This window comes from Halyomorpha halys, unplaced genomic scaffold (assembly GCF_000696795.3).
Source record: "Halyomorpha halys isolate HHAL.00 unplaced genomic scaffold, Hhal_1.1 Scaffold257.1, whole genome shotgun sequence".
Classification (NCBI taxonomy): domain Eukaryota; kingdom Metazoa; phylum Arthropoda; class Insecta; order Hemiptera; family Pentatomidae; genus Halyomorpha; species Halyomorpha halys.
The window spans coordinates 1,364,407-1,378,609 of NW_027104967.1; the positions used below are offsets into that span (position 1 = coordinate 1,364,407).

Here is a 14,203-nt window from a genome sequence, read left to right on the forward strand (position 1 = left end):
TTTTTTTTTTACGAGGGATGGTGGAAATCTTCAAAAGACACGGATTGGCCCATACCTATTCGTGTGTGGGATTTGTACCCACTAAAACCAGCTCTCCACACATGTTCATTCTTCTCCACCGGACCGCCGTTAGGATTACTTCATGGGGGGAAATAGAAATGGAAAGTGGTTGAGTGCTGCCTCATTTATTTCTTCGCTTTGTTTCCATGCTTGCCACACCTTCTAACCCTCTTTTTCGTTCTCAACGTCTTAAGGACGAATGTGGTGAATCTCTTCACTGCGTCCCAATGCTGGTCTGAGCGCAGCATATGGGTCACTATCTTTTCTGGTGTAATGCTTCCTTCACACACTCCCTCCAATTCGTTTCTTTCTTCCATAAAACGAAAAACACGTACTCCGCTGTTTTCTGGATAGTCAGACATGTCAGGCATTCTGCTGTGTCGTCCAATTTAAATCGAAATTGGTATGCTCTAAAGCATTCATGTACTGTCAACAGTTGGGTTGATGAAAAAATCTACTTTCACCATACCACAAGCCAACATAGGATATTAACCTGCGAGTCTGCCATGGTAAGATAAAAACACTGGAGATATCTGCGTTGACAAAAGTGATTATGGGGAAAAACAAAAACACGAGCAATATGTTTAGACGGGTGGTTTTTGGTTTTGTGAAGGGGAATCTTCAGCACGTTCTGGATAAGAGAGTTGTGGCATTACATCGTTAAAGATTATATCTCTATAATTCTGGTGATACGGTGACTGGAAAGGAAATATCGGACAAACTTGTGTTCTGCCAGGAGTACACGTGATTACGTACAGGAGATTACGTGGGATTCGAACTAAATTTTATTTTAAAGTCATTTTTATATTCCTTTGTGCAGTAATGTAAATAATAGTTGATAAGATTAATCATTTAAGTTAAAGTTAAGTCAACCTATAAGTTCTTATTGTTTTATTAATTGATATGAATTCTTTTCCTTCCTTTTTCATCCTGCGTACATATATTTCTTCTCATCATTAAACTTTTGTACATATAGTTCTGTTCATTCTTAGGCATGTATCCGGCTTTCAACATGTTAATTTTACCTATGTTTTTTTTTTTTGTTATGTTTACTTAATATTTCGATAATTCAACAGGTGGAAGGTAACACTCCTAGATTTTCTGTTATCTACATGTAAAGGTATTCGCCAGTGGTTATAATTCGATTATTATTTATGTAAGGGTATATTGTGGGCATATTGTTTCGGGGTTTTCGTTGTTTCCAAGGAAAAATAACGTGGCACCTAAGGAGCAATTTATTCTTTATTATTTTGTCTTTTTTTTCCCTTTTGGCGATTATACTTATTTTTTAAAATTATTTTCCTTTAACTCACCCCCTTCTCCGCTGAGCGTGGGCAAGTATAAACGATATATATATAACTAAGGATAGATCAAAATTTGCGGTTATAAGTCCATCTCCCGGAATCTGCAGCCTCCCAACGATCGATAGTTATTTTCCGCACTTCTCTGGGAGCATTGTCCACGTTTGGGTGTGTGTGTGTATAATGGCAATGCACTGAATATTCAGAACTAAATTCCTTAAGATTGATTATACATGGAACTAATTCTTCATTAATATCGAGGTATAAATTAAGCTGTAATAAAATATTTATTTTTAATTATTTAAGGCAATCGATATTTATAATTAATTATACTTAATAATTACCTGATCTCACCTGTCCCATTAATATATTTTGATGTTTCTCAAACTTCACCAGGATTCTCAGAAAAGGACCTAATGTTTTCAGTAGAGAAGTCCGTTTGGGATCGGGTTCCATTTCTAAATAAATAAATCGGTGTGATAGAAAGAAAATTATTCATCTCAAACTTAAGATATTCCATAATAATTATCAAACCTCGACTACTTACAAAAAGTATAAATGAAGAACAAGAAAAGAACTAATACGATAAGAGGAATGTTATTAAAGTTATTCTCCTAAGAAATTAAATATTTTAAATGTGTATTAAAAAAGAATAAGATAAACATAAATGACATAGACCAACCGCAAAGAGCAAAATTTTGAATCAAAGTGACACAATGTTTTAGTAAGCGTAAGTGTATGTGAGATTCCAACTAGATTAAAATGGGATTAACAGAAAAGAAGTTTTGGAACCTCCTTCCATTGAGAAGGATTATTAACCTTAGACAAATTTGTAAAAATGTTTGGAAAACAGTAAAGTAAAAAGGCCAGAGAGCAATGCTTAGGCCAAATATGGTAGGTTTTTGAAAATGGCCACCGTATATGTTTAGGCTTATAACCAATACTTTTACAACTTGCTGAAATATCATAATATACTCATTTATAGTATATTTAGCGAGTTTCAATTTGAAGACTAATAGAATTATTTATGTAAATAATTCCTGAGATTAGAGACTTTCCCAACATATTTTTTCAAAATAGCGGAAAATCATCATTTTGGCAAATGCCATGAAAACTAATATTCGTAGGGAGATAATTAACCTCTTTCTACCCCAGCTGGTTTCCGAGATAACAATAACTTCTAGGAGCAGCCTCACAGTCGAGAGCGACCAAGAGCCGTTAGCGAACGATCGAGTGGCCATTCATAGACTATTCATCAAAGTACTTATTAATTTTAATTTTCCTTAATTCCTTGCCAGTACCTCACGTTGGATTTTGGAATAGACATGAATACCCCTAGGACTTACTAACCCTATTCGACTGCAGGCACATACCGTACAGTGTGTGATTACCTTCATTTGACGAATACCTTTAGAACTCGCTGGTCGTCTGTAGTTGGTTGGATAGGTCTCCACCATATCCAATCATCCTATCGATTCACCTTCTGCATAACTAACCTAACTTTACTGGATTGGTATTGCTGAAGCCTTCAAATACTTGTGCACCTTACTTCCTAAATTGGTTTTTGAGAACGCTGAAATAAAATCTGGCCTGCTTTTCCTAAAAGAAAATTTTTTTTGTTCTGCTATATAGGAACTGAATTTTTTATGATTGTTTATATATTTCAACTCATTTAATGTAATTGAAAATATTTTTTTTTAATTTTGCATCTGAAAAAAAATCTATCGATATATTACTATTCTAATATACCGAAATAAGAGCAAATGATATTGAAATAATAAATAAATAAAGCAAAGTCGGATGAAAAATGTTTTAAGGAGAAATAAGTTTAGTTTCATTTTAATTTATATTTGTCACCTCAAAAAAACTCTTCAATATAAATATTTGTTGTAATCACAAATTAAATTTTTTTCTTCTATTTTTTTTTTTTTCAAAAACACTAAAATCGCAATAACATGTCTCCACTAATCCAGACGAAACTCAGGTGGGGCTCCTCAAAGGACATCATGAAATGATACAACACGGACCTTCGTTAACAAATTAGAACTGGAGATAAAAATAAAATGTTTGAGAGATGTTTTATTTGAAATTTTTTTTTCTAATTAACAAAAATAAAAATTCCTGATTTTTTATTTATATGTAAATTCGTGTTTAAGGGTTTCAAAAGACGATAACAACGAATTTGATTTGTTTTTTCATAAACTAAACTTTTTTGGTACACTTTACTGGAAGCGATTTTTGAATTTTGTAAAATTTTTTATACACTTAAACTCATTTAATACAATGATCTTTTTGCTGTACTACGTATAAAAAAAAATCGATTGTTATTCAATAACCATTAAATACGTGTAGAGTAAAGGTCCTCGTATACTATTTTATATTAATATTAATATACTAAATTTATTAAAATATGTAAATTTTTTTTACTCGACTCCAATAATATTCTGTATCCTTCCTATTTTTGTAACATAGAGTATTTGTTATAAAAACCTTAACCATCATCATTCTGAACTATTGAGTAAAATTAATATACAGTAAATTTGCAATTGTAAATAAACATTTTTTTAAAATATCAAATAAAAATATCACTGCTATCGTACAAAGGTAAATACAAACAAACAAAAAATTAGTATATATTATATCAATAAATTAAGTAATTTATGATGATTATCTTACGAACAATATTCATGCGTTCATACAACAGTTTTCACTGTATATACAATAACAGTTGTATTTGTGACAGCACGTAGTTCTTCGTTATTTGGAAAACATTTTGGCTTTAAAATATGAATCTCAGAAAATATTGAATGTAAGGAGTTATATTAAAGCTCAATTTTTGTAAATTTAATCTGCTTTATTTTATTTATTTATTTTTTTTTGAGATACAAGGTAGTTCGGTTGACCACTGATTGAATTTTATTTTTTCTTGGGTGAATTTGCAATATTTGAGTATCTACATACTTTTCTAGGGGATATACTGTTCCTCTTTGATCAAAGTAAAAAATTGAATAATTTTTTAACAGAAAATACTACGGAAAAAATCGTATTCAAAAAAACGTATTTCGACGGAATTATACATTTAAATATTGGTGTCAAAAGCTTTATATCACGGAAAAAATTGAACGTCTCACGCCCTCCGTGGTAGCCTTACTTATCTGACTTTTCAAACAGATAATTATAGAAGTAGGTTGGTCGATGTACGACATGTCAGAATCTCACAAGAGAGTATCATAACACACACAAAAAAGACAATTAGGTTTAAAGCACGTTAAATGCAACATAAAGTAATTTATGATGATTAGTTTCCTAGAAATAGCAGTTTTTATGATATTTGCCAATGTATATTCACAAAATGTCGTTCCTCATTACTTGAAAAAGTATTTTGGTTAGAAAGACTGTATGCCAGAAAATAATGAATCCTACAGAAATCTATTAGTGCTCAAATATTACCAAAATTATGATGTAACGACAAACGAATGATGTTGATATGGCCGACAAACTAATAGTTAAACTAGAACCATTAAAAAATGTAGTACTCATTGTTAATAACAATAATAGAGTAATTCATAATTACGAAATTACATAAACAAGGAAATTTTAAGAAATTTAGAGCCGTATTTCACCAGCTGATCTCAGAAGTTTGCTCTTAACAAAAGCTTCACCTAAGTATTGAGAGTCATGTATACTTGTATATATAATTAATTTGATTGATGAAAAACACGGAGTATGCTTAAAATTTATTGACAAATAAAGTTTTCACAAGTTTTACCACGCATCAACGTACTGTGCTACAGTATTTATAGACCAATAAACCCAACCCTTAGTTTTAAAACTTGTTTTAAAAAATTTAATCATTGGTATTTTTTAACGATTTTTAATATATCTGACCTTGTTGAAATATTCCTGGTTTTGGAGGAATCTTCTAATATGAAATTGCTACTAATAGATGGCACTTGTATGCCCGTTGAAATGTAACTATGAAACACTGGAGGTTTGTATGCGATTTCTCTCTCCCCACCTAGCAAGTTATTTCTGTCCGCAGTGACCAGAAATTGCCGCCTCTCTGTCTCATCCAAATCCATAATGCTGTACCCTTGTGGCCGTTCGACATTCATGGCATCTTTCTTGAATCTAAAACAACCATTAATAAGATTCTGTAATAACATTAGTGGCAATGTTTGCTAAAATAAATCCCTTATAAATATTAATTTTTTAATAAATTAATAATATTGCAAAGGAATAGTTGTCCTGACGATAACTAAAGTGCAGTTTTGGCGTTATTTATCCGAAAAATATTTTTAGCCGATTCTTTACCTAAAACACACTTAGCTAGAACACGTTTCAATCTGTATATATTGGAGAGATATTTCACACCTAGATGTAAAGAAAATATTAACTGTTGGCATTAACAGTAAATGAACATTGGTCATATATGGAAAATTATATAAAATTGGATCGTTTGATCTAATTAAATTTGTAAGATACCTGGACAGGAATAGTGTAATTGTTGTATTACCTAATAAATTAAATAAGTTACGGCCTGAGTAAGCTGTTACTTCGATGTCAGCTCACTGAGTAGATCAGCTGATCAAATAGATATATAGAGAGCAGTTCTGAACCTGGATGGTCGGAACCAAAACAACCAGCCTCAAGCTGCAGTCAACCAACCCACCTTCGGAAGAGATTCAGCCGCTTCCGGAAGTCTCTGTAGTGCAAGCCCATGCCACGACGAAAAAATGGATTAAGGTCCGTACGGCAACCGTCCAGGACCTGAGGAAGGCGGTGTCGGACTTACAAAAATTCACCGGAGAGACCGGAGAATAAAATCACTTTTTAAACGGGTGTGGCCGTCTAATTAGCCGAATTGAAGCGAAGTCTATAGAAAATCTACTAGATAGCAAAGATGTGGAGGCATTAAAAGCAGTGGTCGTCTGCGGAGTAAAGAGGAGCATCCTCAATCAGATTCAGGCGGATGAAGAGACTCCTTACAGAGTAATCAATGAAAGATTAAAGAAGGCGTTTGGAGGAGGACGGTGGGCCCCAGAAGAGGACATATTTATGATGATTAGGGAGACAAAGAAACCGAGGCAGTCTAGCAGCAGTCTGCTAATAATAGAGATAGCAGGAGTGAGGTACCTGATGGACACTGGCAGTTGTGCCAGTTGTGGAACACCATCATGTGCCGAGAAGCCCTAGAAAAGCTGTGTAGTGGAGAGAGGACACACCAGATTCAGGAATGTCAGTGTAAATTAATCACCCTGGGTGGCTCTAGTGGGGTAGACGAAGAGCTGGAAACAGGGTTGAAGCGGTGGAGATTTAGTAGGGAAAAATTGCCAGTACGTATCGTAGGAGGTGTGACGAGGGAATACAAAGTAATAGTGGGATGTGACTTGCTAAGGAAGGTAGGAGCTTGGGTTAGGAATAACAGGAGAAAATGGAGAATTAAGTTGAGAGGTAAAATCCACAAATGTTATTTTCAACGGAAGAACGCGGGCGTACGGCTTGAGGAAATCAATCAAGCAGTGGAGACGAAGCCTTAGGGGCGAATATGAAGATTTTTTATTTTAGGAAGGAGGCATGCTCGGGACGACTGGGACGACCGAAGGAGATCTTACAAGTAACACTTAACACCTGTATTGTAACAAGACAATGTGACATACGTGAAAGAGAGGAGATACCCGCAGGCTTTACGCCACCACATCCGGGAAGAGTTTGAAAGTTTAAAACGTCAGGGAATAATTATGGACAAAACTTCTCCGTACAATAGTCTTTTGTGGGCAGTGAAAAAGAAGAGCGCGCCATGTGAAACCTCCGAAAAAACAGGGTGGTAATAGATTACAGGAAACTAAACGAGAATCGATATTATACGATTATAAGTATTCCATCCTCAGATTTGAAGACATTTTGGACAGGCTGAGCGGAGCTACGTTATTCAGCGCATTAGACTTGAAGGCTGTAAATCATCAAAACAAAATGCACCCAAAGGATCAACATAAGACTGCATTCAAATTCGAAAGGGGCCACTACGAATTTACGAGGATGCCGTTTGGCCTCAAAAATGCTCCTATAACCTTCCGGCGCCAGATGGACGAGTTTTTGAGGGGAATTGACGAATCAGTATGCTAGATTTATATGGATGATCTTCTAGTGTTCAGTAAGAACAAAAACGAACACTTGCAACATTTACACTGGGTATTACAAAGTATCAAGCAATTTGGGCTCAAATTACTGGGAAAGAAATCATCGCTGGGGCAGGAACAAATACATTTTTTGGCCACACGATTTCCAAGAAAGGTTTTAAACCCTATAAAGTCGCAGCTATACGTAAGATAAATCGAAGAGAGTTGTGAAGAGAGTTCAGAGGTTGCTGGAAACTTTAAATTATTACCAAAGATTTGGTCCAGAAATAGCTGAGTACCTCGTCTGACTCAACAACCTTCTCAAGAAAGGTAGAAATATGATCATCAACACGATGGTCGAAGAATCAGGCGGTGCATGAAGAAGCTGCAGCAGGAGCCTGTACTTGCGTTCTCGGATTTCACTCCCCAATTCGATTTAAATACAGACACGAGTGTGTACGCGTTGGGAGCGGTGTTGTCTCAGGAAGGTGAAGAGGAAGATCGCCCAGCGGCGTAAGCCAGTAGGAGCCTGTCAGAGACGGATACCAGATACAGTGCGCTGGAACGAGAACTCTTCGGAATATTCTTGGCTATTGACCACTTTAGACCCTATGTGTTTGGCAGAAGGTAAACACTGACCACAGGCCTCTTCAATGGGTGGGAAAATTGAAGGAGTCTTCGGCTAGAGCTACGCGTAGAAAGGACCTCCTCGCATAGTATAAAATGGAAATAATATACAAACCAGGAAAAGAAAATTTGGTTACCTCAAGCAATTACAGTAAATTCAGTAGAAGAGGAGGCCGGAGAACCGTCTAGGCAATTCTTGCGGGAGTGGACACTGGGAGAGGAAGAACAGAATGTGGTGGAGGAAGACGATAGGAAGGAATATTCGTCTAACGAGAGCTCGAGAGGAAGGGAGACCAATAGATATAGAGGAACTGGAGGACATAATAAACGACAAGCGGCGGCAGATTGAATGAAAGACAAAGATCAATAGATTGCTTAAAATTGATTGTTGCAAGTATAGGAGGAACAAAACCACCCCGATTTGTTCGCAGCCAGGGGTGAAGTGTCACCTATACGTCGGGAATGAAACAATTTGGGAGAAGATCAAGCAGCTATGACGTGATGAACACATAGGAATGGACAGGACATTTGCCCGATTCAAGCTGATGGTGGAAACCCTTCAGGAAGATGAATGACAAACGAATCACCGTGGAATCCCAGAGACCATGAAGAAAACAATCACGGGGGTTTTAGGACATTGGGAAGTTTGTCTAAACACGAAATATGATAGAAACCCACCAAAAGTTAGACAAGAGGAAACATATACTGCAGATGCACTGCTCAACGATCTACTGATCGATACTTTCACCTGGAGAGGATATAAATGGATAATTGCGATTAATATCTTCAGTAAGGTGGCAATGGCGCACCAGGTGCAAGAAAAGTCGTCAGAAGCAGTGTTGGCAGCTCTCCAGTTGTAGTTCCAATTCTACGGAGTATCGGAGCGTATCGCATCGGACAAAGGCTGAGAATTTTACAATGCCAGGATTCGAACTGAAATGAAGGACCTTGACGTGACATGGCACCTCAACATACCAGGAAACCATCAGATCGACAAGGAATTGGAACCGGATGTAGCAATACCTAAGGCGATAGCGGCATATAACCATTCGGTACACAGTGTTTTCACCATTTGAGAATAGAAGAGGAGTTACCCCGGAGGAACAGTTTGGCTTCATTACAGCCAGGTCTTGTCCGGACAGCATATTTGTCCCAAGGCAGCTCATAGAAAAACGAATGGAGAAAGGAAGAGCTGCATATATATAGCTTTTATAGACCTAGAACAAGCTTATGACAGTGTACCAAGGCATAAGATGAGGGAATCGCTTAAGAATGCGGATATTAGTATTGCCTTAATAAATGAAGTGAGGAGTCTGTACAGAGAAGATGAGTATAGAGTGAACCTTGGCTCTTACTTGTTAAAAGTATTGTTGAGCCCTCACTTCACTACGCCGCAGAAACCTGGACACTTAACCCAGGACTCTACTCCAAACTACAAGCGGCAGAGATGGATTTCTGGAGGAGATGCCTGAGGATTACCCGACTGGATAGAATCAGGAATGAGGATATTAGAAGCAGGCTAGAGGTGACCGAAGGAGTTCCGGAGAGGATTGGAAGGAGCAGACTAAAATGGTATGGGCACTGTCAGCGAATGCCAGAACGTAGGTGACCGAAGAGACTTCTGCAATGGGAACAACCAGGAAGACGGATGAGAAAAAGATCCCGAACCCGGTGAAAGGACTGCGTGGAGGAAGACATGGCCGATAAGGGACTTGAGGAGGAAGATTGGTGGGATAGAGAGAAGTGGAGGGACCCTCTGACTTTTTTTTAAAAATATTTATTTATTGCTATTTACAACTGTACATTATAATACATTTAGTAAATCTGATCTAAGTTAAATTGGAGTGTTACAGGCGTGTAGATAAACTACCCATTGGTAGCACTCTAATGACATTTTACATTACCTGGTCTCGTAGCCATCTTCTTTTCAGGCGCCTCGGAGGATTGTCGGGAATGGAAGAGGATGCAAGATTAGAAACTAGGGGGTTGAATGGTTAGAGAGTTTATAATGGAAGGACTGATATCTGGTTCGGGCTAGATCGGTTACATAGGGAACATTAAGGTCTTTATGTATGATTATAGTTGTGACAAAGTAAGGAGCATTGAGGAATTTACGAAGGATTTTGGATTGTAAGGATTGAATACGAGAGGAATTTCGAAGGTTTAGTGGAGCCCCAAAGCTCAACTCCATATGTCCAGATTGGCCTTATTACAGTCATGTAGATCAGTCTTTTGTAATGTGTTGGAAGTTTAGACCGTTTGTCTAGTAAGTGCTGTAATAGTCGAAATCGACGGGCAGTTTCCTGTCTTTTCAGTCTGGTGTGAGGATTCCAGGTTAATCGTTTGTCCATATGTAGTCCAAGGTAGCGGATTTGTTCGACAGGGGTAAGAGTAACATCATCAAATGAAACTGTAGGACAGTCAGTAGGTTTACGGCGAAGGGTAAAGGTGATTTGATGGGATTTGTTGGAATTTATCTTAATCCAACCTTCGACACCAATCTTCGAGGGCTGTGATATGGGATTGGAGATTTTTTGTGATTAGGGATGGAGATAACCCGTTTCCTAGCCTCTGGGAGGTATCTCAACTGGAGGCAGGAGTTGTAGAGGTTTGTTAGGTGAGCTATTCCTCTCCTAGGTTATTTTTTAAATAATATTGTTTGTATCCCGTCATGGCCTGGGGCTTTGCCCGTAGTTTCTCATGCCACAATGCGGTCCCCCATTGTTTCATGAGGTTTTTGTAAGGTAAGGTCTGTAGAGAGTACAGTCCCGCCCCACAGCACGAAGAACGAAGTTGACACCTACCTGGAGTTGTTCTCAGCCACCATAAGAGAGGCCGCCGATGCCGCCATACCGAAGTTCAGACCACTTCCACCAAACCTACGTTTCCCGCCAGATCACATTCTTCAGCTTATCGCCATGCCCAATAAATGGAAGAATAAATGGATCATGATACAAACAATATTATTGAAACAATAACCTAGGAGAGGAATAGCTCACCTAACAAACCTCTACAACTCCTGCCTCCAGTTGAGATACCTCCCAGAGGCTAGGAAACGGGTTATCCTTTTTCTGCTGTTGCAGCCCGCGAAGACCAGAACCTAACCATCCGCCTACAGACCAATCAGCTTACTTCCGCACTTGGGCAAAGTGTTTATGAAAATTATCGTCAATTATCTTTAGGACTTCAGCTCAGGAATAGACCTGATACCACCAGAGCAGTCTGGCTTCCAAGGCGGCCTCTGCCGGGACCACCACCTGGCGAAACTACAAGCGGAAGTAAGCCAGAAGACGAGGAAGAACGAAGTAACTGCCATGATCTCAATATATTGCACGGAAGCTTTCGACTCTTTACGCCGCTAAAGTAACATGGTTGTTCTTCGTTCCTACAGCATCGCTCACTAAGGGTATGTGTCAGCGAGGCGGTATCCGGAGACATCTCATTCACGTGTGAACTTCCACAAGGGTCTGTGCTATTTTCAGTACTATTATCAATATATACAACTGAAACTGTTGGAACGGGGCGAAGTACAACAATGCTACTATAGTGGCGTACGCCGACGACATAGCTATTTATTGTATCTCAGTAAATGCAGAGAAAGAAGACAGGCAGAGGCGGCTTGTATCGATATCACTGTGAAACTGTGGAGACTGAATATTACAGTTAATACCAAGAAAACAGACTGTATTATTCTCTTTTCTGAAAAATAAACGGCCTCTACCTAAAATCTATAAGGTTTCAGGTCATGAGAATAGACCAGTGGAGAGTATAGTATATCTGGGAGTCACCCTTGACAGACATCTGACGCTAGCTCGCCATTGCAATGAGAAAATCAAGCTGGTTAGGACTACGTCTACCTATTAACTTCTCCTAATCTCTTCCTCTGCCTCAAATTAATGATTTATAAAAGTGTGCACAGGCCAGCCTTGCTCTACGGAGCACCTATGATGCCAACAACAGCCAAAAGCTTCAACAGTTTCAAAGCAGTATGATCAGACGCATAGTACGACATACTTTATTACAAAGTACAAAGAATGACCACATACATACGACACTCGACCAACCGGTGACAGAGTTCATCACGCAGAGGATCTACTTTTCCATCACGACAGCAACCTCACGCACCCATGAGGCTTAGAAAACAAAAGCTTTTTTTTTAGTTTTTGTTTCGCCGATACTTAAGTTATATAGGCAGGATTGTAGTCTTAGCCTACTACTTTTTCTGATGGTACTCAACATGACCCTTAAGAGGGCAAAGACGAGAATTTCCTGGCAGACTGCCCTTATTGCCTAGCAGAGAATATCTTCAGTCCATCTCACACTTCTAGTTTATGCGGGTGATATAGTTGTATTCGGGAATGATGAAAGAAATCTTCAATTCGACCTCAGAACCCTTCAAGGAGGAGAATTCTAGCTGTTAAATACAGAGATTAGCACTGGCAAAACCAAAATAATGAGAATAGGAACAGGAGACCGAATAATAGGATTAACGGGAGTGGAGCTGGAGATTTTTTGTCAGGAGGCGTTAGAGATTTTAAGTACCTGGTGGTTCACCTTAACGGTAGGCCACGGTGGTTTGGTAATATAAAAAGAAAGGCCAAAATAGCGGATGAAACAAGAGTTCCTTCTTTGAGAAGAAAGAGTCAAGGAAGCGTTCGACAAGAGAGGCATTGACTGGAATAGATTGAGGTACAGGATCGAGACCTATGGATCCGGCTGTATAAGCAAGCTCCTCACCTTGCGCCTTGGTAATACAAGAGCTAAGATTTGTATTATGATTATATGCTTTCCTTTATATTATGATTTTATTTTTTCACCAAAATAATATACTTTTTTTTATTATTTATTTAATGTAATTTACAACTGTACAAAATAATTCAATAGGTAAATATGTTGCACTTGAAAATCTTGGGAAGGAACCACACATTGGTGGTACTTCAAACATTAATTTAAATTAGAAGGTCCCGTGGCCATCTTCTTTTCAGAGGCCTCGGAGTATTATCAGGGATTGTTAAAGATGAAAGATTAAGAATTAATGGGTTAGGATCGTTAAGGAGTTTGGAATGAAAAGACGCATATCTGTTTTGGGTCGAATCCGCAACGAATGGGATGTTAAGGTCATTGTGAATGAGTTTATTTGTGACGTAATAAGGAGCATCAAGGATTTTGGATTGTAACGATTGGATGCGGGAAGAATTTGATGGTTTGGTGGAGCCCCAGAGCTCAATTCCATATGTCCAAATTGGTCTCATTATCGTAGTGTATACTAATTTTTTGTTGTGAATGGGAAGTTTAGAGCGTTTGTCAAGTAAGTGTTGTAGCAATCGGAATCTATGATCAGTTTCTTGTCGTTTCAGTCTTGTGTGTAGATTCCAAGTAATTCTCTTGTCAAGATGGAGTTCTAAGTATCGAGTCTGTTCATCAGGTTAGTGGAGTATTTAGAAAGGATGCTGTAGGACAGGAGGGCAGAGTTTTACGACGGAGAGTAAAGGTGATCTGGTGGGATTTGTCAGGATTTATTTTGATTCTCCAGTTTTTACACCATTCTTCAATAGATGTTATGTGTGTCTGTAGTGTCTGTGATGCATTAGTTGGGTCGTTGTTTACAGAAAGTATACATGTGTCATCAGCGTAAGTTGTTAAGAGTGTGTTAGGGTGGGTTGGGATGTCAGCTGTATAAACCGTAAGAATGGGACCTGAGATACTACCTTGAGGAACATCGACAGACTGAGGAAAGAGAGATGAGTAGGCTAGGTTATGATTTACTTAAAAGGTTCTATCAGTGAGGTAGGAGCGGATTATAAGGAAATATGTTGGGGGTAGGAATTGACGAAGTTTATAGAGCAGACCTGGATGCCAGACTCGATCTAAAGCTTGTTCAACATCGAGGAAGACTCCTGTGCAGTACATACCGCGCTCCAATGTGGAAGATATGACATCAACCACTCGATGACTCTGTTGTATGGTAGAATGAGATGTTCTAAATCCAAACTGGTGGTCAGGAATAACATGATATGAGTCAAGGATTGGATAGAAGCGCTTTAATGAGAGTTTTTCTAAGATTTTGCCCATAATGGGCAGGAAATAATATACTAA

At 38.2% G+C, this 14,203-nt stretch overlaps 1 protein-coding gene across 8 annotated transcripts in view; it reads right to left on the minus strand.

Moving 5' to 3' along the window:
* The window catches only part of LOC106680370 (testis-specific serine/threonine-protein kinase 6), a 30,489-nt gene that overhangs the window by 8,810 nt on the left and 7,476 nt on the right, over positions 1-14,203 (minus strand). For 4 of the 8 annotated variants that reach the window (XM_024364375.2, XM_067046684.1, XM_014420029.2 and 1 more), the window contains 2 exons: positions 5,250-5,492; positions 1,706-1,819 (listed from right to left, as the gene is read on the minus strand). In XM_024364375.2, coding sequence (XP_024220143.1) covers positions 1,744-1,819; positions 5,250-5,492 — 319 coding nt within the window. In that variant the 3' untranslated portion in view covers positions 1,706-1,743. The remainder of the gene's footprint in view (positions 1-1,705; positions 1,820-5,249; positions 5,493-14,203) is intronic. The other 4 variants (XM_024364374.2, XM_014420028.2, XM_014420030.2 and 1 more) reach the window with 2 other exon arrangements.